This window comes from Dunckerocampus dactyliophorus, chromosome 12 (genome assembly GCF_027744805.1).
Source record: "Dunckerocampus dactyliophorus isolate RoL2022-P2 chromosome 12, RoL_Ddac_1.1, whole genome shotgun sequence".
Taxonomy (NCBI): Eukaryota; Metazoa; Chordata; class Actinopteri; order Syngnathiformes; family Syngnathidae; genus Dunckerocampus; species Dunckerocampus dactyliophorus.
This window is the reverse complement of record NC_072830.1, coordinates 23,479,270-23,503,648: the sequence shown is the minus strand read 5'-3', so window position 1 is coordinate 23,503,648 and position 24,379 is coordinate 23,479,270. Positions and strand designations below refer to the sequence as shown.

The 24,379-nt window shown below is 42.4% G+C and overlaps 1 protein-coding gene across 3 annotated transcripts; it reads left to right on the top strand.

Annotated features, from left to right (window-relative positions):
• Positions 1-428: 428 nt before the first annotated feature.
• On the top strand, positions 429-24,270 carry cluha (clustered mitochondria (cluA/CLU1) homolog a). Of its 3 annotated transcripts, none has more exons than XM_054795002.1 (27): positions 429-739; positions 6,955-7,148; positions 7,231-7,402; positions 10,314-10,457; positions 10,665-10,792; positions 10,921-11,075; positions 11,942-12,067; positions 12,203-12,350; positions 12,490-12,582; positions 13,319-13,753; positions 14,815-15,074; positions 15,399-15,694; positions 16,259-16,360; positions 17,091-17,191; positions 17,302-17,454; positions 19,080-19,142; positions 19,231-19,475; positions 19,553-19,637; positions 19,718-19,871; positions 20,261-20,400; positions 20,577-20,657; positions 20,732-20,857; positions 21,870-21,991; positions 22,068-22,161; positions 22,238-22,372; positions 22,449-22,522; positions 23,203-24,270. In XM_054795002.1, the coding sequence occupies exons 1-27, from the start codon at positions 604-606 to the stop codon at positions 23,327-23,329; spliced, it is 4,089 nt and encodes a 1,362-aa protein (XP_054650977.1). In that variant the 5' UTR covers positions 429-603; the 3' UTR covers positions 23,330-24,270. The 3 variants fall into 3 exon arrangements, with proteins under 3 accessions (XP_054650977.1, XP_054650975.1, XP_054650976.1); XM_054795000.1 differs by having other exon boundaries at positions 15,399-15,781; XM_054795001.1 differs by lacking the exon at positions 429-739 and adding an exon at positions 1,439-1,561 and having other exon boundaries at positions 15,399-15,781.
• The last annotated feature ends 109 nt before the right edge of the window (positions 24,271-24,379 follow it).

Here is a 24,379-nt window from a genome sequence, read left to right as displayed (position 1 = left end):
GCAAATTCATATCCACACAAAAGAGCTGTACCAAAATACTACTATTTGTTTTATGCACATAACATAAATACCAGTTATTAATACATATTTGGCAGGGGCATATAAAAAAACCGTTCAACTCTCTTGGGGAATTCTATGTGCCCTTTGTAGAGACTTTTGAAGTCATGCCACATTTAAGTTTGACAGTTGATGGCGTGACGTCTAAGTAGGTCAAAGGTCGTGAGTGGATGCACTCTGTACTTGGTCTGTAGATCGCTTTTATCAGTGTTTGTCTTGGCATTCATCCTCGTCAGTTAACTATAGTAAAGTATTTATCTGTAGGCCGTTGGTACAACATATATTCAACATACCAGGAAAAAACTTTGAAGTAATTTTGACGCATGTAACTTTCCGTAGCAGCCTGAATAAGTGGGCGGGGCCAAGTAACGCAAAGGCAAAGAGGTCAAGAGGAGGAGAGACGAAAAGCACGTGTACTCCATACAGCATTGTCCTTCCTGAGCACATTTGTTTATCTGAGCCTGTCTTCTGCGCATGTAGCCAGCTAACCAGCCTTTGCACACCTAACCCACACTCAACACACATACTTTTCTCCTGACTGGAAACATGGTGAGCAAGACGGATGACATCCCGGCTTCAGCACCCGGTTGTGGTCCAGCTGAACTTGCGGACGAAGCCGGGGATGGTGCTCAGGACGCCAATGGAGGAAGCCGGACACATTTGAAAGAGTCGTGCGGCTGCGGTGAGCATGGTTTTCCTTGACTTACTCGTACGGTGGGCTCTTCTATGTGGTGGCATTCTTGTGCACTCATTGGCAAGGTTGTTCATTGCTAATGTCACTAGTTAGCATCTGTGCTGACATTAATCTTCAGGTGTTTACCGTGCGGTTTAAACCGAATCGGCCTTTACTTTCATTAAAAGCATATTCGCATGCATTGTAAGCATACTAAACTCATGGCAGACTCATTAGTGCGTACTATAGTGTGTGTGTGTCGTAGTCTCTCTCTCAATGTAGCTCACCCAAACAAGTTATCCGTCATGCTAACATTATCCTGCTCTGCTGTCAGATAGCATAGCTTAGCCAAGGGGAGCTTGCGACATAATTAATATGGTAGCCAAAGACGTGGTTTTGATTACTAAAGTAGTCAACTATGACAAGTGGAACCCCGTTAGTTCTTTTGCGCAAACTCGTAATGACGCACAAGAGGGAGTAAACTGAAGGTCACCTTCAGTGGCGTCGCACACTTTCCGCATGAACTGGGGGGGGGTCATCGTTACAATTTTGCCTTTTAAATGCGTGACCCATTCGGTATGAATTTAGTTTATACATGATCATAACGTGAATTGAAAGGGAACACCAATGGGTGATAGGCGAGGGAATCCCCCGATAGTGTGTATGCAAAACTGTCCCGGCGACCAGTCCTCCCCCGCCAGTAAGGCTCAAGTCGAGTGTTCCTACTCGACCGGGAAGCGGAAGCTGGTGGTTACGCAGAAAAAGTCATGAAGTGCGTCCACGGTGAGAGGGAAGGTTACGCAGACACAAGGCAGTGTCACAAGGCACCCGGTGAGTACCTACTACCGAGTCAGGTAAAGATCAAGTAGGGGTGGCTCTCTGAGAAGTGGGAGCAGCGTGTTGTCGGCAGTTTAACATCGAGCAGAGGGTTTCTGTCAGCCGGCGAAGAAGTTACACAACTTGGGCTGCAACTCACTGCAGCCTGCGTGTCTGTCATGTGGTCCCCCGACTCGCCGGCGCAGGGCTGGTTTAACAATAAAACCCCGTTAAATGTGTCTAATAATGGAATACGTTGTGGATTCGCATTAGAGATAACATTTGACTCAGTGATATGATGATGAAGCACATGATTGTATAATCTTCCAATCACTCGCAAGGATGTGAGAATAGCACCTTCACAATGCTGCATTACATAGCCAGCATGTTGCACCAGTCAAGGGTGATGCTTCCTGGCTGTAATGCTCCTGACGGGATGAAGGGTGACTGGGTTAATCTCAGGAATCACTGGCACTACTGCTCTGCTCATCAGGTCATCTCATCCGGCCAGATAATAAACCAGTCCTGTCAGTGTGGCTGTAATGATTATACGCTTTTCCATTGAATAGACGGATAGGTATTATAGATAGTCAGGGGTGCAGCAAATGATTTGTAGAGACTGCAAGTTGACCTGTTGGTTGATGTTGTCATGGCTGCTGCCAGTGTCCCCTGTGGCAAGGGCCTTCCGCTGTATAGGTGTGTGTGTGTGTTTTTTTTTGTTTGATTGATATTCTGTGGCTTTCATGGAGAATTTTCTGAATGTCTCACAGCACAGTTTCTGAGGTTCCTAGGCTTGTTTTTGCTACTTGGCTGCTTCCAGGTCTGATTAATGTTCAATTCATTCTTTGCTTTTGGCCTCCTACTTGGTAACAGGCCCAATACACACTGACAAAGTACTGCCCAATGTGCACTTGCACACGGTTTTGCAGTTACTGTTATTTATGAACCAATATGAGCACAACCTGATTTCCTCAAAAAGTGGCCTTTGCTCTAAAAGTTGTCATGACTCTGCTAATCACCAGATGCAACGTCTACTTGAATACATTAAATAAATGCCTATCCTCACAGGAAATATAAAGATATTGATTACCTTTACTAGAATTTGTTCAGTAGATGTCCTTACTACATTTACAGACAAGGTGCCTAAAAACCTATTACCACTGATTGAAAAGTAATTATTATTATTATTATTATTAAAGTAATTATTATTATTAGTGTAAAATAGATTTTTATGTCATAGTATAAATATCATTTGGACAAATGTAGGTACTAATACCCTACTAACTAACCCTACTAACACCCTACCCCTAAAAGATAACTGCTATTCTCTGCATTTGAGTAAAAAAAAAAAAAAAGGCCACTATATGAGGATATCCCAAACTGTAAATGTGTTAACTGTTGAAATTGTTAGATTATTTTAGATTAGATATAACTATTAGTCCCTTGGCCAAGTCCCCTCAGGAAAATGCAGAGATGATGACAGTGTAACACGTCAAGAAGTATTGTGGTGTGATATATAATTTTAAGCTAAAGGCCAAAAAAATTGTTTCCTGTGAGTCTTAATATAATTCATATTTTATTAAAATATAACATCCTTCCATTCGTCTATCTTCTTCTGCTTATTTGAGGTTGGGTCGCGGGGGCAGCAGCCTAAGTAAGGAAACCCAGACTTACTTCTCCCTAGCGGCTTCGTCCAGTTCCTCCCGTGGGGTCCCGAGGCATTCCAAGGCCAGTTGAAAGACAGTCTCTCCAACCTGGGTCTTCCCCAATGCCTCTTACTGGTCGGACGTGCCCTGAACACCTCCCCAGGGAGGGTCGTGGAGGCATACTGACCAGATGCACCTCATCTAGCTCCTCTCAATGTGGAGGAACAGCAGTTCTACTCTTAAGTTTCTCCTAGATGACAGTGGTTTTCACCTTATCTCTATGGGAGAGGCCAGCCACCCTATGGAGAAAACTCATTTTGGCCTCTTGTACCTGCGATCTTGTCCTTTCAGTCATTACCCAACGCTTATGACCATAGGTGAGTGTAGGAACGTACAGTAGATTGACTGATAAATGGAGAGCTTTGCCTTTCAACTCAGCTCCCTCTTCACCACAACGAACTTGGAGGTGCTGATTCTCATCCCAGCCTCTTCACACGTGGCTGCGAACCGCTCCATTAAGAGTTGAAGATCACAGCCCGATGAAGCCATCAGGACCACGTCATTTGCAGAAAGCCGAGACCCAATCCTGCAGCCACCAAACCGGAACCCCTTCATGCCCTGACTGCGCCTAGAATTTTGTCCTTAAAGGTAACACAATCAAAGGGCAGCCCTGGCGGAGTCCAACCCTCACTGGAAACTAGTCCGACTTATTGCCTACAATGAGGACCATGCTCTGACACCGGTCATACAGGGAGTGAACTGCCTGAATTAGCTGGTCCGGTACCCCATACTCCCGGAGTACTCCCCACAGGATTCCTCCAGGAATGTGGTCAGATGCCTTCTCCTAGTCCACTAAACGCATGTAGACTGGTTGGGCAAACTCCCACGCACCCTCAAGGACCCTGCCGAGAGCGTAGAGTTGGTTCACAGTTCCACAACAAGGACTAGAACATCCTTTACCGACATTTTGATCAGGATTTTAGCCAATTGCGTGACTTAAAAATCCTCCCTTTAGACACAGCGCACGTATGAATACATTCCACTTGCATGCAGTTAACAGTTTTCAAAATGATATAGACCATCTTTTTGGGGGGTTTTCTACTTCAGACATCCAGCTAGCTTTCCTCTGTAGAAATAGGTCAGTTTGGTAATCTTGACGCTGCTGGATTTCTACATCATTGGAATGCTGATGGCATGTTGTACATTTTTGGAGGGGGGGTTGGGGGTACTTTTTGCCCAAAAATCTGCATTGAAAAATTTTGGAGCCCTAAAATGACCAAGTGAATACTGTGTTATGAAGTGAGTGTTATGAATTCTTGTGTATATTGTCAACAACAAAAAAAAAAGGTCATGGTCTATTTGTTTTTCACAATATACACTCTATACTACTCTATACATTATACACTACTCTGTACACTACAATCTGTAAATTGTACATTCTGTATGTTTATACTTATAGGCTATAGATCTACAGTTTAATAGAAATTGTTTGCTACACGGTCAAACTGTCACCACCATAAAACCTTTTAACTGTTCAGGCAACAGTCACATTTTAACATTCTTAGCAGTTGTACAAGTGTAAACATAAGTTAACCACTATTAAGATTAATCCAAGCATTTCACTTTAACATTCTTAACTGGCATACAAGCGTTAAGAGAAGTATCGGGCCCACATAGTGTTGTGTACAAGTGTTGCAGTACAAACAAACAGACCCAAATTAATCCTTTGACATTTGTTGAGCTGAGAGATGCTGACTTCTATCTGAAGTAATCGAAAGTATTTTGCGTCTTCATAAGCTTTTCATGAAAATGTTGGTTGAATACCAATTTGTTTGCCTTCAAGGGCATCAGACGTCAGCAGTCTCACTGTATGTACTAGGATTACAAATGAGATGCATGCTATCGGTGTGTTGTCCAAAGACGCCATGCGCTTCTCGGTTTACCGTCTGCTGCCCAGTCAAAGCTTATGGACTGAACTGTGGGACATGTACATATCAGATGATCCGTTTGTTACAGCATTATCCATGTGTGATAGATCAGCTATTAGAAATTACAGGAGATTGAGCCAATCTCTTACCCTGGCCTGTGACAGTTAACAGTTGTGAAGCAGTTGTTTTGGTATTCAGCGTACGGCTGCTGGCTGTTCTCTGTTGTGACCCCCGCTGCCCTCCCTCCTTTCAGTTGTTTCCAGAGTCTGTCGCGGTCCAGTTTATGAAGCCCCACCTCCTGTCTTTGGCAACCCTGACGCTGGTTTACCCTTGACAATGAGCAAGGACAACCGTCTGGCAGCAGCTGAGTCCCACAGGGTTGAAACGCTGTCTGCAGTCCTTAGTGCTGCTTGATTTTCATACTAATTACGTTCTATGTCACTTTTATTTATTCCATAATTCAGTAAAACCCCGCTATTTCCTCTTTGCGAACAGCACATAAAGGCGAGTAATTGAGATGCCCACAAAAATGTCTGTTTTTGACACCTGGACAATGCTGCTGCATAGAGGCGCCACTGTATGTTACTCTGCCCCGCTCCTCCCCCTTCAAAGCCTCCTGCTGGCTTTACGTTGACGTTGTTCTCTGATTTTGGATCGACATTTGCAATAAAAGTGGCTGTTGTAGTTATTAGGCTAGGTTCGTCTCTCCTCAGTTGCCATTGAGTGCTAATGACGAAGGACGCCAACAGGCTAAATTCATAGAAGCACAAGCCCTAAATACGCCTCACACACTTCTTATTAAACCCATTTTAAAATGTGAAACGTATAGGCGCTCACCAGTAATGAATGATAACGAAAGATACTGATAAAACAGATGGAATCAGAGTTGTGGTCCAGCCATTAGCCTGATCATCAGACAAGCGCTACAACCATGCTTCCGTCTGCTGTATTGCTGCATCCATCTCCCTCTAAAAGTGCTCTGCTGCTCCGCAGGCGACTGGTTCGGCCTGGCTAGCTGTCGTGGAAGGTGTTTTTCCAGGCGGTGTCTACGTAATCCACACTGCTTGCCTGTTTTAATTACAGTAAATATTTCATTCTATCATTCCAGTAAAGTAAGTACAGTCAAGAAACAACACTTTGGTACAATGTAAAGGAGTCAGTGTACAGCATGGATAACAGTGTAAATTTACTAAAACACTATTCATTTGTCCATGATGTCATCAAAAACATTGAAAGTGAAAACATGTTTGACTCTGACTCTTCATGAAAATGTCCAATGTGTGGATACCATTTATTTTTTCCCAACACGATCTTAACTCTTTTGGGCATCGAAGTCACTAAAACACCACAGGTCGCCTCATATGATATGATGGCATATGATAGAGAGTTGAATCACTATATCGCAATAAAGCCTGTTGATTAAACAGTCTAGCTGCGACTCCAAAATTGAGCAACAAGCTACAACATGGCTGAAAGCAAACAGGAGGAACTGGTGATTAAAAAAAAACATGTAATGTCCGTCATTTGGACTTGGTTCAGATTTAAGCCATCCATTCATCGGCCTCTAGCGCTAGCCTGACGGCCAGGCTAAAGGCTACATCGTGACTCCGATTCCATATGTTTATCCACCATCTTACATTATCATTCATTAATGGTGAGTATTTCTACATCTGCTACTTTTATTAATACTTTTTATGGTAGTTCTCGTACTGGTAGTACAAGTTCGGGTACCGTTTCAAAAACGTCAATTAGGCACTGGTATTGGATAATATTTAAACGATACCCAACTCTAATTTTGCCCAACCAATATTGCTTTGCGTTTGTCCCCGTACAGGACACAGTGCAGACACAGCCATGGTGAATGGTGGAGGGACACACGAGCAAATGGAGGAGGTGGAATCAAAGCAGGACGGGCACAGCGAGGCTAATGGGATTGATGAGTCCAACGAACAGGAGGTGATAGTTATCCAGGACACTGGCTTCACTGTAAAGATCCAGGCGCCTGGAGCGGAGCCCTTTGACCTCCAGGTACAGACGAAACTGATTAGTAGCTGGATGTTGTTATCCTTGCCTTTACTTGTTATCTCCTCCTCTTCTTTGCTACCCTCAGGTGTCTCCCCAGGAGATGGTGCAGGAGATCCATCAGGTATTGATAGACAGAGAAGACACCTGCCACCGCACCTGCTTTTCGCTGCAACTGGACGGAAATGTGCTGGCCAACTTTGCTGAGCTTAAGTCCATTGAAGGCTTGCAGGAAGGATCGCTGCTCAAAGTGGTGGAAGGTTAGCGAATTCTGTGTCTAAAGTTCTGCATGTTGGAGCAGCTTTTAACTGCCTGCTGTATAAAAATAATTGTTCCATGAAGTTGCTGTTTGATGACAAAGCACAAATGTTATTGGTCAGGGGTGGGCAAACTATGGCCCGCCAAGCGTTTCAATCCGGCCCGCCAGTTGCTCCGGGAAAAAAGGGACACAAGCACATATAACAGAGTGTATGACACTTATACAGATAAAATAAGACAAGTAATTCCAGGTGGACTGTTAGAATTCTAAGCTTACACTTGTGTGCGTGTATGAAATATATAGTCTGGCCCCCTGGCCAATTTTGTTAACACAATGCGGCCCGCGAGTCAAAAAGTTTGCCCACCTCTGTTACTGATTGACCGGCAGAATCTCAGTGGAGTGTAGAGCCCTGCAACAAGGCCACAGAGAAACAGACTTCCTACATATGAGTGAATTTTGTCATAATTCGTGTATTTTTTAACCAAGAAGTGTATTTAAAATGTTGAGCTTGGCTGCGAAATATTTGTAAGAGGTGCATGATACATTTTAAGACAAGTACAGTAATCTTTCGTTTATCACGGTTAATCAGTTCCAGACCCGACCGTGATAAGTGAATTTCCATGATCTAACATTCCGTATTTATAAATGGAATATTTTCATAGAGAAAACATTGTTTGACCTTGTAACACAACCTTTTAACATTATTAGAGCCCTTTAAACACCTTATAGTCACCTTTTACACTTGTATTATCCAATATAGTAGACATAATAAGTAAGTAGGAAATACATTTAAGAAGTAAATAAGACTTGTGCTTGTATGTGTTGCTGTAAATGTGTTCCCTAGGGGAGCAGATTGAGTGGCAGACACAAAGTGGTGTTGAGGGTTCAGAATAGAGTTTCAGCTTGCCGTAGGTTATGGCCGCAACACTACCCCGTGTGTTTATTAGTGATTGTTGTGTCTGTTGTGAAATAATTAAAACCTGCAATTAATAGCCTGTTGTTCCCGTGATCACGTCTGGTGTGCATACGTGTGCATACTGTATGTTTGGACTAATAAGAGGCAGTGTTCAACCACAAAATTGCAAGATTTATTAAGTTTTGAACAACTAGAGTGAAGCCGCAAAATTCGAAACAGCGAAGTAGTGAGCGACGACCAGTACCATAATTTAAACTGCTAAATTCTTAAAGGAAAACTGCACTTTTTGGGGGGAATTTTGCCCGTCATCCACAATCCTTATGTGAGACATGAAGACATGTCTTTCTCTTTCTGTGCGTTCTAAACATATAAAAACGGACAAGAGACGGCTCATTACTGCACGTATGGAAACCACTTATTCCGCCTATAAAGCCTTCTGAAAAAGCCTCCAAAAAGCGCCAACAATGCTCCATTTACATATAATGTGATGTGCATATCACCAAGCCACAGCGGTATTATTGTTATTGTTAACATTGTTATGCCTATCAAACTACGTTACTGCCGCATTGACACTTCGAGAACATGAAAATACTGTAAGTATTACTTATGAATGTACATGTTACTACATGGTCACAGCATGTATTTAAAACCATCAAAGTTGTTGTTTTAATAACGGTCTTTGTAGGCGGCATAGGTGGATCCTATTATGTGCAGTGATGAGCTGTCTCTTTTTATCAGTTTTTATATCTTTAGAGCGCACAGAGAAGTGCGTTCATGTCTCGCATAAGGATTTGGATTGTGGATGATGGGCAAAATTCCCCCAAAAAGTGCAGTTTTCCTTTTAAGTCAGTAGCTTGTCGTCTTCATCGAAGAGTTGTTTGATAGCCTTGAGGTTAGGGCAAATTCAAGCGAAAAAGGCCTTTTTCTGCTGAACTTGTTCCTGCGTTTCTTTTCCTGTGTTGTTAGAAGCGTATCTTAACAAAGGCAGTGCAGGTGCTGTATTTTTAGATCTTGCAAAAAGTTTTTGATTCTGTAAATGACAAAGTTCTTTTATCAAAGTTGACCCATTTACATTTTTCACATGAACCTATTAATGGGAACAAATTGTATCTAATTAATAGAAAACAGTGTGCCCGCTTAATAGGATGAGATAATCGCTTATGAATTGTAAGTTAGGGGTCCCTCAAGGATCAATCCTGGGGCCAGTAGTATTTTGTTTGTACACCAATAACCTTCCTGAAGTCTGTGAAGAAGTGGCCAAAAATCATAAAAAAGCTGCTATTGTGCCAATCGCAGGGCACCAGTTGTTTGCAGTTTTCTGCAAAAAGGGCAACTAACCTCTCTTGAGTCAATGTATTCTTTAGAGATGAAGAACTTAGGTTAAATACTTAGGTGTGTAGTTCGACTCAGGACTCTCCTTATATTAAGTGGTATCCAAGATTGTAAAATACACTATTCTACACAATTTTACACTAATAAGGACATATCTGATAGATGATAGCAGCTGTGATATTCCTGCATTGTGTGTGTGTTTTTTTTTTTTTTGTATATATGTTATTGCATGACTAGCTGGTCTCCTGGCCGGCTTCACAACCAAATGGACTTGCTATATCAGAGCTCTGGGGGGAAAAAACACAGAACTTGCCATCATTGTCAAATTTTGTTTAAATACAGCCTACTTAACTTTGAAGATCTGATGAAATTTAAAAGTGGTTGTTTGGTATACAAATGTCTTCATTATCCAGGGGTGACGGCGACAAAGAAGTACTTATTTGCCTGATTTTACTTTTTTCCTCCTTCAAAGGTAGTAACTTTTGGAATACTTAGCCAACTGCTACAGTTCTGCTACATTTTTAAATGTCATCTGAAGGAGTGGCTCATCTTCACTCCACTGAATATGTACTGTCCCTATTTATAAAAAAAACAAACACACAAAATAAAAACTAGTCTGAAAGGTCTTTGTACAAATACTTAACGTGTGTTGCTTATTACCCAGAGCCATACACGGTGCGTGAAGCCCGGATCCACGTGCGTCACATCAGAGATCTGTTGAAGAGTCTGGACCCCTCAGATGCCTACAATGGAGTGGACTGCAACTCTCTCTCCTTCCTCAGTATCTTCACAGATGGAGACCTTGGAGGTAGCATACTTTCTTGGGCTGTCTCCGACCACAAATTTTAATTTTGAATCTGATTCGTTAGATTTTGTCCATAGTCGACTAATAGTCTTTTTTTTTTTGTTTTTCATTACTTTCATCAACATCCTGTGCTGTGGAGTTTGCTGCACCGTTGTTGTAAAAATGTTGACAAGATCCAGATGGACATGTTTTGTGGATCTTTGACTGCAGAAAGTGGCAAGCGGAAGAAAAAGGGCAGTGAGCTGGAGCAGATTGACTGCACTCCGCCAGAGCACATCCTACCTGGCAGTAAAGACCGACCCCTGGTGCCCCTTCAGCCACAGAACAAGGACTGGAAGGTAAAACCCCGTTTCCTCCACCATGCAGTTCAGATCAATATAGCATACCATTTTGAGGTTACAAATATACTAACATTTTATTGGTTTAACAAAAACTGCATGTGGACCCACAATGTTTTTCTTACCAGCCGATGCAGTGCCTGAAGGTCCTGACCATGAGTGGTTGGAACCCTCCCCCCGGTAATAGGAAGATGCACGGTGACCTCATGTATCTGTACATCGTGACAGTAGAGGAGCGCCACGTCAGCGTCACTGCCTCTACACGTGGCTTCTACCTCAACCAGTTAGTCAACTTTTCACATATCAATCAACTAGAGACAACTCATATATACTGTAATTAAGACTAAGTTTATATCACGTATACCAAAATATCTGCTCAGGTGGAGCTGTTTTTGCAGCAGTGACTAAAAGTCTCTTAAAGGTGCTGTAGTATACTGTTCTTTCAACAGTTAAATAAGTGTCCGAGGTCCCACAATAGTCTACTTAAAGTGGTTTCCAAAATTCTAGCTTGATGCAGGAATTTAGATGGTTTAAAATTACTTTTAGTAAGCCCTACTCTTACTGGGAATGCGCTGCTTTGTGTGCCTGTAGATTTAATGCGAATGCGCTGTGTTTGTGTGGCTCCAAGGCCACTTTTTACATGTACACTGTAGCACTCACCCAATGTAATAGACAGCTACAGAGACCTTTTTAAAGATGTGCAGCGAAGCCTCTTTAAATTTTTGTTTGTTACAGTGCTGTACTTTGTAAAATGGTGGGTGCATAACCACAACCACAATAATAAACATTATATACAATCAAATGTCAGTCAAAAGTGAGCATAATTTTCTTTTTAAAAACCAGAACAGTTACACAGCTTTTGTATCAGATTGTGTTCCAGTTGTGCAGCTGTGCCTCATGAGAATTAGGGCGAGTGTATCAGCGTTGACTCAGCAGAGGGTTATGTTGTAAGTGGTGCTTCAAAATCATGCACCGTGCACTTTCTGGCATCCTAATTGTGGATGCCAAAACACATGTAATTTAGGTCAAATTGGATTACATTCGGAAGTTGAATTTAGGTCAGCTACTGTTTAATGTAGAACACAGTTTTCTTTGTCTTCCTTACATGCAAAATACATGGTGTTTTTTTGGTTTGTGTGTGTCGTTCAGGTCAACTACCTACACCTTCAATCCGAAACCAGCCAACCCAAGTTTCCTGAGCCATTCTCTGGTGGAATTGCTGAGCCAGATCAGCCCTGCATTTAAAAAGAACTTTACTGCCCTGCAAAAGAAAAGGTGAACACATCTCCATTTTCTGCATGTTTGAGTCATCTTTTCAATGCCAATGCATTTTTTGTCCCAAATTTTAAGACCAATATTGCATAATATAAGTTGTGATCAGACTAGTCTTCTTACTGGTGCGTCTCGCAGAGTCCAGAGGCATCCATTTGAGCGAATAGCCACACCCTTCCAAGTGTACAGCTGGACATCCCCACAGGTAGACCACGCCATGGATTGTGTACGTGCAGAGGATGCCTACACCTCCCGCTTGGGTTATGAGGAGCATATACCAGGACAGGTGGGATCTAGCTATAGTGTCAAATAATACATACAAGGAATTTTTCATTTACAGGATGATAATGCTCAGTTTTGACACAATCAGAGGTATTTATCCAACAATGTTGTTATCATTTCTGCTGTATGCTGTACAATTTCAGACTAGAGATTGGAATGAAGAACTTCAGACCACAAGAGAGCTTCCTCGGAAGAACCTGCCTGAGCGCCTGCTGAGGGAACGAGCCATTTTTAAGGTACCGATCCTCATTCTTCTTGTTGCACTGAATAAACTGTATCCAAAAGAGCTTGACAATACTTTCATGTCCAGTGTATACAAACTAAACTACTGACCAGAGGCGTTGTTAGGCCTATTGTGAGGCCTATTTTAAGGGGACATAACTATTCATAACAGTCAGGTCACGTAATGGTTTAAGGTGGAAAGTTTGTGGCTATGCAGTCCATTCCATTCGTTTATATGGGAAAACACCCACGTCACTGAAATCCAGTCCACATATCTCATGTGTCCATTAGACCATTAGTAGCTCCATGGTGTGTCTGCACAATTAGAGATCCTCCTAGAACAGTATCAGAAAACTGGAACGGATGAAAATGCTCCTCTTTGACCAAAACTTGGCTTGCAGTCCTTGCCGGTGGCGTGGTTAGGTCTATTTTCACTTAAACATGATCATTGTCAGTTTTGCTTCACATAGTGGTTGAAGGTAGAAAAAGCTATGTTATGCAGTCCAGTCACTAGAAATGTGCACATTTTGACAGCATGAAAAGTACAATCTTTTTTCCCCATTTTTACCGAAAAAAACACCATAATCTGCATTTTGCTAAACCTTATATATTTTTATGAACGTATTTTGTGTGTGGGTGGTGAGGCCAAATCACAAAATACAGTATGTCTTCTTTAATGACTGCCTGAGCTCCCTTTCTTGGAATTAAGGTGATATTTTTTTAACCACTTGTCCTAAATCTCCTCCTCAGGTCCATAGTGACTTTGCAGCAGCGGCCACTCGCGGAGCCATGGCCGTCATCGATGGCAACGTAATGGCCATCAATCCCGGTGACGAAACACACATGCAGATGTTTATCTGGAACAACATCTTCTTCAGCCTGGGCTTTGATGTGCGGGACCATTATCGCGAGCTGGGCGGCGACGCGGCTGCCCACGCCGCTCCCACCAATGATTTGAATGGTGTGAGAGCGTACGGGGCAGTGGACGTGGAGGGACTCTACACCTTGGGTACGGTGGTGGTGGACTATAGAGGCTACCGTGTCACGGCCCAGTCCATCATTCCAGGCATCCTGGAGCGTGAGCAGGAGCAGAGCGTCATTTACGGCTCCATCGACTTTGGAAAGACAGTCGTGTCTCACAGCAAATATCTGGAGCTCCTGGAGAAGACCAGCAGGCCACTCAAAGTCAGTAACACAACTACAGTATTTCCTCAAGTAGTGGCCCCGACGCTATTAAATGCCGTGTCTCAGTTGTCTACTTGAACACATAAGCAGCTCTCCTGGAATTGAAGCTTTGTGTAATTGCTGTTATGGGTAGTAGTTAAATATCAGCCACCGATAATTATCGATATTGGCATAAAAATGTGATATTGCCCAACATCTGTATCAGTTTTGTACCTACATTGAAAGCAGATGTAAAGCATGGAGCACCAATGCCACAAAATTGCAACATTGCTGACTCATGTAGTTAATACTATGCCGCTCACAAGCCTGTGAGGAATAAGTAACTATTTATTTAGCAAGCAGAGTAAGAGGGCTCACAATGAACTTAGCATTCCACATATCATTCTTACTCCCGGTGTCTTTAAAGAAAGGTAAAAAAAAAAACATCACACAGCAATGTAATAGGTAGATAACAACAGACAAGACACTACCAACGAATAATGCTGAATAATCTACAACTATGTGAGCCCTAAACATGAACTTAGCAGCCATTTACAACAATAGTACAGCAAAGCTTGCTGGGAAACAGGAAGCGCTGCAAATTCATGTATTTTAAACAATACCCCTTCAACTAAAAAAAATAAAATCTGTCCAAAAATAACATAACTAAAAATGTATTCTTATAAAAAATATGTAATACATTAATTATCTACTGGGAGATGGGTGGAGTAGCCAACAAAACAACTGTACTCATTTAAGAGTATTGTTACTTTACAACAATTTTACTCAAGAAAGATATGCAATGTTACACATCGGTATCTGTATCGGTTGATATCCGAAAATAAAATTTCCTTTCGGAATTTGAGAGTTATAACAGCATATCGGTTATCAGCAAAATCGGCCATCCCTAAAAATGAGTTCAAAGTTCAAATCAGTTCAAAGATGCTATTGTGCACACATGAACATGAAAGTCAACAGATGAGCCAATTTATGTTAACCAAAACGGCAGCCCCTGCTGAAGTCATGTAACTGTGTGAAGTGTGGATTATTGTTGTAAATGAGTTCCCTCCTCTACATCTTAGGTCCAGAGGCACAACGTACTCAACGAGAAGAATGACGCGGTGGAGCTGTGCTCATCCGTCGAATGTAAGGGCATCATTGGAAATGATGGCCGTCACTATATTTTGGACCTTCTTCGCACCTTCCCACCTGACCTCAACTTCCTTCCTGTGGAGGGAGAGGAGTTACCTCCAGAGTGTCATCGCCAGGGCTTCCCTCGCCAACACCGCCACCGCTTGGCCTGCCTTCGCCAGGAACTCATTGAGGCCTTTGTTGAGCACAGGTTAGTGTTTGTTCTCTGTTGTGCTGCTCAGTAAAACACTGCTGTCTGTGTTAGTACTGCGCGATGGAAACAATCCAAATTTGGCCTACAATAGATTTTAATTCTATCCCCCGAAATTTGGTCTCGAGCCGCAAAATTGAGAGCGACAATCTGCAACACATTGCCAAAAATGCTGATTGGGATGTCCCTACAAAGAAGATATCATGACACATTGTTATTGCAAGACACTGTAATGCACATTGCAATATGGATTTTAGGCCATATTGCCCATCCCTGGTTGGTAGTTTGTAATTTGTAATTATGGATTTCCGCCCCCCTGTTCAGATATCTCCTCTTCATGAAGATGGCCGCACTTCAACTCATGCAACAGAAAGCCAGCAAGGACGCCAACAAGAACGAAACGCCTGCCATCACTCAGACCTCAGAAACAGAGACCGACGCTGATGTAAAACAGAGCGCTCCCTCAGATTCTGGTGAACAGGTGTCGACAGACTGCTCAGTCCAAACTGACAGCAACCTGGCTGTGACTGAAATGGATGAAAACCTCTCAAACGTCGCCACCAACGGGCCCCTGGAGCCCACAGCCACACAGAATGGAGAGTGCAAGAGCCCGCTGGAGGGTAAGGAGCTTGAGGAAAGTATTCCGGGATTAGCTCAGGCCAAAGAGCTGGCGGAGACCTTAGTTGCCGAAGATGGAGCCGGTATTGGTACGTCCAGAAATGCCCTGCGAGCGAGGCCAGGGCAGCGCAGGGACAGCTACTCTGGTGGACCGTTGCAAAGAGAGAAGTGGTATCACATGTATTTGGAAGAATTCAGATATCCTAGAGGCTTCACTCCACTTGGCTAGCCACCCCTGCTCAGCCCCGCCCTCTGTGTTCCAGCCTGCTGAATGAAATAACCACATAATCAGAATCATGTTCAATGTTCGTGTTCATCAAAATGTGTTTTGAGAATGACAAAACACTTGATTTTCTCACATGATGTGCACATTAACCACAATGATCTAACATTCACTGTGTGTAATCATTTTAAGATCCCGCACTTTATTATTTTGGATGGTGCTGGGTCTGCACTTGTGCATGACTGTTGCATGTTTGTTGCGTGTACAAGATTGGTAGACAGAAATGTCTCAGGTTTGACAGTCTTTGGTCTCCCCTGATGTAACGGGTGTCATTCTCAAACAGACCCAAAAAGCCGTGAGGTCGTCCTAAATGCCTGCAAGGCAGTCGGCTCCATCAGCAACACATCTTTCGACATCAGATTCAACCCTGACATCTTTTCTCCAGGTAAAATCACCATTTTTTTGTACAGGAATCTGTTGGCATAATCCAGAACCCAAACAAAGAAACTCTACTATGTGTGTGTGTGACTACCATAATTTCCGGTGTACAGGCCGCTAATTTTTTTCTTAAACTTTGAACCCAGCAACTTATACAGCGGTGCGCCTAAATTCTAATCTCGTGGCATCTACTTTACTCCAGAACTACTACGAATTGTTTAAACACTGAGTCCGTGAGGAAACAGTAGCAGGAGTCAGACTGTTACATTGAGTAATGACCTACTGCAATTTCCAGTGGGTTGACAAGCTCTTTGTTTTCATAGCTCATGATTTGCTCCTGTCAAAGAGCTGCCTGGTTCTCACGGACTTGTGCGTGCCACAATACGTCATTTTATGATTTGGACATGTGCGGCTTATAGTCTGGTGCATCTTATTTCTGTACAAATTTGTATACACTGGAATTTACGGTACAATTGAAGCTTTAGTTTTGGGTAGATGTGCGTGCTTTGATTGGCATATTTTGATGATGTCAGGCTCACATTGACATGGAATATCAGATTTGTCCCTTTTTAGGACATAGTGGCATTGGCGGATATTCAATTTATGTTGAATTTGTATCCACATTGATGGCTATGTTGCAGCACAGCGACTTCTTGGATGTCATCAATATTGCCACCTCAAACTGCATTTGTCCCAAAGTAGTAACAGTGTGTGCGTATGTGTGGTGTTATTTCCAGGAGTACGTTTCCCAGACGACAGTGCAGATGACATCCAGAAGCAAAAGCAGCTTCTCAAAGATTCTGCTGCCTTTCTCGTTTCCTGCCAGATCCCATCACTGGTCAGTGAAATATAGTCGTTGCTGCCTCAGACTGGATTTCTCTAGAAGATCAAATCACAGGTTGAGTGCGTCTTAGTTTGAAGTTTTTTTATACTTTATGTCCGAACAAGGTCAAAGACTGTTTGGACCACAGTGCTCTGCCCATGGATGGAGCCACTCTGACAGAGGCCTTGCACCAGCGAGGCATCAACATTCGCTATTTGGGCAACGTTCTAGAGTTTGTGGATAAGACTCCTGCCAAAGCCCAGTTGGAACACTTCTATGTGAGTGTAATGTTTGACATATAAACCTGCAGTTATTCTATTCTTTTTAGGTCATGCGCTGGTTGGAAGGGATGCAACAGTTTAAATCACATGTGTCAAACTCGATCATTAAAATCACCTGCTTTAGTGACTGGCTGGAAAGAAAACTTGCAGTGTCTCGGCCCTCCATGGCACGAGTTTGACATCCCTGGTTTAAATGGTCACATTAGGCTCACACACGTTGCAGGGCAGCAGTGCAACATTCTAGGCAGAATCTGATTTTTATGTTGACCGAAACGTACAAAAACCAAATCAATTTTTCCCATAAAAAAATGTCAATTCAGTTAATCCATTCCAGACACCCACAAATATGAAAAAAAACACATTTTATAGAGAATAATTATTGTTTTACATGCAGAAAACCAAGTAAAATACATATAGAGTCATGGAAAAAAATATTAGATCACCCTTGTTTCTTCAGTTTCTTGTTCATTTTAATGCCTGATACAACTAAAGGTGCCTTTTTGTTTGGACAAATATAACAATGACAACAAAAATGGCTCATAAGAGTTACATTTTGTGGCTGTACAATGCTATAGCTATTCATGTAAGAACTTAAGTGATTTTGGTTATTATGAAGAATACCATGGAAGTTGCTAGATATCAGCTGTTAAATGAATGCTGAAGGCTGTTAAATATAGCTCTTATGAGCTATATTTGTTATCATAGTTATATTTGTCCAAACAAATGTATCTTTAGTTTTACCAGGAATTAAAATGGATCAATAAACTGAAGAAACAAGGGTGGTCTAATCATTTTTTCCATGACTGTAAGTGACAAATGAAATGGATAAATGAACATTTGACATGACTTGCCTTTTATTGAAGACAAGCAAACACAGAGATGAGTGGAGGGAGGAGGGGTGGACGGACGGAGGAGCCCCATGGAAGCTGTTTTCCGTGTTGTCCGTTACAAACTTAACTTTAAAGAGTGGATGGTGAGCACTGTGTACTTGCTCACTTGAACCTTATTGTAAACTTCAGCAGCAGGTACAATCATCATTACACACACTCGCCCGGGTCACTATCTGTTACGTGTCCCGCTGACAGCGTGCGACCTGCAAGCTGTGTTAACTTATGAACTTTTACATTACATTCCTATTGTAAAAGACGCTACCTTTGTACTTTGCTGTGGCTTCTTGCTTGAATTAAAAGTGTTCTTCACCTTCTTTATCAACGTTCTGGTACTTGCAACTTCTTTTTGCAGTTGTCCTAAAAAAAAAAAAAGTACCCACACACATAATAAATTTAAAGGATTCCCTGGGTGGACTCTGTCTATAGTGCCCCAACTCTAAAAGAACCACTATTTACCAACACATGCACGCGATTAGTTTGTTAGGCTCCCTGTTTGGCTGTATGATAACCAAGACAGTGTTTGAAAACAGAGACATATTTTTGGCAATAATTGTTGTTGACCGTGACTCTAGTGAGGACAAGCAGTATAGAATATGGATGGATAAAAATTTTGTTGAAAACCAGGGTGTAGAAAAACCAAGGTTCCACTGTATGAGATGTTTATTGTTTGTATCTTACACTGGCTTTAAGCAAACCTGACATTGTTCCCACATTGTTTTCCTGTATCTGTAGAGAATAGGAATCATTGAGCTTATCACCAGATGTGCGAAACATATCTTCAAGACGTACCTCCAGGTTGGTAGCACACAACATACATTTTATTTTGTAAGGTTTGCTCCCTTGCGTTTTAACCAAGTTTACATGTTTTTCATGACTCATGAAGGGAGTGGAGCTGTCCGCTCTCTCTGCTGCCGTAAGCCATTTCCTAAACTGTTTCTTGAGCTCCTTCCCGGACGCAGTCGCTCACTTACCACCTGACGAGCTTGTGTCACGCCGCAAAAACCGCAAGCGGCGCAATAGAGTGCCTGGGAGCGGAGACAACACGGCATGGGCCAGTCTGACGCCCAGCGAGTTGTGGAAGAACATTGCCTCTGAGGCTCAGAGTTACTATCACTACACCATCCAATGGTAAGGAATTTGTGGATGTGGAAATGTCTATTTTGATCTGTTGTATGTTTATTAATGACACTATGACCTCCCCACAGTGACAGTGTGGACCAGGTGGTGGAGAAATATGGCCTTCATAAAATCACTCTGCTCAGAGAAATTTCAGTCAAAGCAGGCATCCAAGTAAGACTTATTTTTTTTTCCTCGAAATGACTTGTCTTTTTTTTCCTCTCTTTTTCTAAAAGTTTGAATGTGCTCTGCAGATTCTGATAAAGGAGTACAACTTTGACAGCCGCCACAAACCTACCTTCACAGAGGAAGACATCCTTAATATTTTCCCTGTTGTAAAGCACGTCAACCCAAAAGCCTCTGATGCCTTCCATTTCTTCCAGAGCGGCCAGGCGAAGGTGCAGCAAGGTGAGGCTTGCCTGTTCCCACCATGCTCACGATAGGCAATCCCTGCTATGCTTGTGGCTGTTTGACACCTAAAGTCTGGATTGTTTTGACGAATGCGAGCAGTCTGAAGCACAGTACAGTACAGTTCCCTGGCCTCGGCACAGTTGGAAGAGGTGAACTTGGGCATGGTATACTTGCTCATTCTCAAGCACAGGCATGGGCTCCCAACATGGACCAGCTATGATGGTCTCTAATCAGTGCAATCATTCCTCCCTGTGATGGTTTATTTGCTCTGACGTTTATTTTGGAATGTGATTATTTTTGTTGAGCAACTTTTATAGCACATGTACCCATTGGGACTCTACATCGATGCCTTAGAAGTTTTATGTACCATTTGATCTTACTTCTAGGATTTTTGAAGGAGGGATGCGAGCTGATCAACGAGGCTCTCAACCTCTTCAACAACGTGTACGGAGCCATGCATGTGGAGATTTGTGCCTGCCTGCGCCTCTTGGCTCGCCTTAACTACATCATGGGGGATCACGCTGAGGTAGACACCACCAGCAGTAGCGTGCAAAGTGTGCAGTAGCCATGCATCCTGCAAAAAATAAAAATAAAAAATTGCATGACATGTAGATGGTCTCCATTGCAACACGGCGACCATTTCTGGATGTTACGTTCTGTTGATTTCTGCTTCACAAATGACCATCTCCTCCTTGCCTGCAGGCACTCAGCAACCAGCAAAAGGCTGTTCTGATGAGTGAAAGAGTTCTTGGCATCGAGCACCCAAACACAATTCAAGAATATGTAAGATACCGTGCTTGTTGTTGACACGTGTGTCCCACATGTTTGACATCCTTTTTCCGTTTTTGCTCTGTCAGATGCATTTGGCTTTGTACTGCTTTGCCAACGGTCAACTGTCCACTGCCCTCAAGCTGCTTTACAGAGCACGTTACCTCATGTTACTGGTGTGTGGAGAGGACCACCCAGAGATGGCGCTGCTAGATGTGAGTTTTACGTGTGCGTTTACTTGTTTTGTTTGTGTGCAACTTCCTGCTTACAGTTTTTAAGATAAAACCTAGATTTGTATGTATAGTAAACTACGTCAAGGATGATTCTTTTTATAACCACGCATTGATGATGGCATCATCTAGAAGAGCTCCTGAGTTGAGGCAAACAATCATTATTTTCCTATAAAGGAGAAGTGCACAGATTTGTGAACAATATTTGAGAAAAGCAGGCCTTTTGTGTACGTTTGTTTTAGATCTTTAAGTTCAGTTTATGAAAAATGGAAGAAAAAACAGAAGGGTATTTTTTTTCTGATCCACAATTAAAAGGGCTCTTGTGACAACCTTCCGCAAAGTTTAATGGAAATTGGTTGTTTAATAATAATAAATAAATAAAGTTGAATGTGACTGGAAGATGTTCAGAAGCTTTTATCATGTAGGAGACAGGTTATATGTTTGGTGAGGAGCACTGTGTTTTAGTCTGCATGTGTGGGCGCAGGTGGGGGTGTGCACTTACGTACACGGAAACTATAAAGGGCGTGCACTTGCTTGTGTCAAGGGAGGAGGAGACAGGAAAGGTTGGGAAGCCAAAATTTTTCTTGACTGTTTTCTTACGTTTTGTCACATTTTCTTACACTACTACAATATAGTGTGGCATCATACTTACCACAGGCAAAGTATCTGTTTGCCATCGTGGTTTGGTCAGATCACCACACCAAAGAGATTTTGTTCGTCTCTGTTTAAACGCATCATCAAAACGCATCCTAACCTCTCATCGGCAAAAAGGGAAAAGGAGGCCACAATATATAGCAGTAAAGTAAATATATTGTTAGAAACTTGGAATCCTATGGATCCGGTAAATATTTGAGATCTGCATGGAACTTTAGTTCTTCTTCTATCGAAGTACTACTTTTTTTTTTTTTTTTTTAAATACTATGAAAATGACTACAAAATATGCTAATACAATCTTCTTGTCTTCAAACACTAATATGTTGTTCATGTTTATTTTCAGAGTAACATTGGCCTAGTACTACATGGAGTGATGGAGTACGATTTATCGCTGCGATTCCTGGAGAATGCTTTGGCCCTCAACTCAAAGTACCATGGAGTCCGATCACTTAAAGTGGCCCTCAGGTAAGCAAGAAGTGTACCAACCATCCTGATCCATACACACAGGAGATTCCATCATCTTCCATGGTTTGCTTTCCAGCCACCATCTTGTCGCCAGAGTTTACGAAAGCAAGGCGGAGTTCCGTTCTGCACTTCAACATGAAAAGGAGGGCTACACTATTTACAAGAATCAGGTAGGCCTCTGAGACTCTTGTTCTTACAGTTTATCATCTCTGTCTGCAGTCATCTTAAATATATTTGACTTTTCAGATGGGTGAGGCACATGAGAAAACCAAAGAGAGTTCAGAGTACCTAAAGTACCTTACCCAACAAGCTGTGGCTCTGCAGAGAACAATGAATGAGATCTACAAAAATGGCTCCAGTGCCAGCATCATGCCGCTCAAGGTGAGAGCTGTGTGCTTTTTGTCTGCACATGTGGCCATAAACGTTTTGACAATGTTGCCTCCTCCTCCTCCTCCAGTTCACCGCTCCCAGCATGGCCAACATCCTGGAACAGCTCAACATCATCAATGGCATTATATTTATACCCCTCAGGTACTTGCATGATTACAATACCAAATTATTTGAAATTAACACAATTTAACAAACAGCATCCCCTATAAATTATTACAGTGGAACCTCTAAAGTGAGACTATTTAAAATGCAAACACAATTTCCAGCTAAAATGCTTCTCTAAAGGCACCTTCACAAGTGTGTTTAGCTTTTTCTTTTTGTATTGCAACCCCGGTAGGGTAGTGATGATAGAAAAGAGGAACAAGTGTGAGGATGACCATAGAACAGTGCTTTTCAAATAGTGGGGCAGGCCCACCTGGGTGACGGTGAGGTGTGGGGGGTATGTGAGTGGCAATGGGGACTACTCATAAAATTTCTTCAAGGTTGGCAGGTCTGTTAGTGCCTTGATTCATGCTCGAACAATGCTGGTGCCAGCAATCCATACAGTGAAATGTACAGTCAAATAAATATTAGGTTCCCAATAGTATTTCAAATAATCGGAGGTTGACCAGCAGAGATTCCACTGTACCTTTTTTGTAACTGGTAGTTTTGACCCTGATTTGGTAATTGTGAAAAATGTACAATAGGGAACATGTTTACAATTGCACAATTCAACATGCCTGAAATGGAATAAGTAGGAAGAAGCAGAGTTTATTTAATCCCACCCCCTGTCAATGTATTAACAGTTACTTATAGTCTGTTGAATGATTTGTCCCTTTCAGCCAAAAAGATCTGGAGAACCTGAAGGCAGAAGTGCAGCGACGACAGCAGCTGCAGGAACCGGAGAAGAGTGAGCAGCCCACTGAGGACAGCCCACTGGAACTAGAGGACAAAATCCCTGTCGATTAATATCTAAAAGCTCTCAACTCACAGCTACTTTTTTCTGTTGCGAAGGGTGGAGGCCGTACTGTAACGGCCTTGTCGTTAAACCCGTCAACCCGGGAACTGAGCACACTAGATCAGCATTGAAATAAGAGTGGGGGGAAAAAAAACAGGGGGATGTATGTGTCAAGGTATTCCAGAGAACACACACTATGAACTGTAGGACAAAGGACAACTGAGCAGGAATTCCTACAAGGTAGGAAGACAGGGGAGGGGTAAAGGTACAAAGATTGAATCATGTAACGTGCAGAAGGACGAGAGACCAAGGATGTCATTCTAAACCAGAGCCTTATCCACTGTATTGCAAGGCCTAGTTACTCCACACCCTTCGTACCCCACCACCACCACACAGCACTGTTAGCCCAGGACCACGTTTGGCTTCCCTCAAGGAGCCTTGAAGAGCCAAGGGCATGTAGCCGACCAAGAGCTCAAGGCTACTTTCTACTGTGCACTCAAATCATATTACATGTCAAATTTGAGAGATGTTTCAAGTGGGCCTTTTTAGAATGTATTCCCCCCCTACCACACACACACACACACACACACACACACACACACACACACACACACACCCACCCACCACCACCCTCCCAGTCATTCCTGATAGTTCTTTAAATTCAGTCAGTTGTGCTGACGACCTCCTCGTTAGGTGCCTGCCAGTCCTACAAGCAAACAGCAACAACAATGCAGCGCTTGTTCTATTTCTTTTGCTGGATTTTTTTTTGTTTTTCTATCAGCGACACAAACAGGAAAGTTAAGAAGGTATTTTAGACCTGTTAATTTAAGCCATGTCTGTTTTATAGCAAAATGTATAGAATGGAGAAAAAAAATGTATACGTCTATCAGATTTAATCATGCTTTCATGGAACAGATCAAAAACCGTCCACTTTAAAGCAGATTCCACTATATCCTCGCTGTGTGCAATCTTCTATTTTTACACATGGAAAAGACTGTGCATGTATGTTTCTACGTGTGACGGTGTGAGTCTTTGTCTAATCCAACAGGACTGCTAAAAAG

Bases quoted from the DNA above. Each gene is read 5' to 3' on its own strand.
- cluha (XM_054795000.1), top strand. From the start codon at position 604: ATGGTGAGCAAGACGGATGACATCCCGGCTTCAGCACCCGGTTGTGGT. The intron at 17,455-19,079 runs GTGAGTGTAATG...CTGTATCTGTAG, and splicing joins CCCAGTTGGAACACTTCTAT to AGAATAGGAATCATTGAGCT. The intron at 20,658-20,731 runs GTAAGATACCGT...TTGCTCTGTCAG, and splicing joins CAAACACAATTCAAGAATAT to ATGCATTTGGCTTTGTACTG.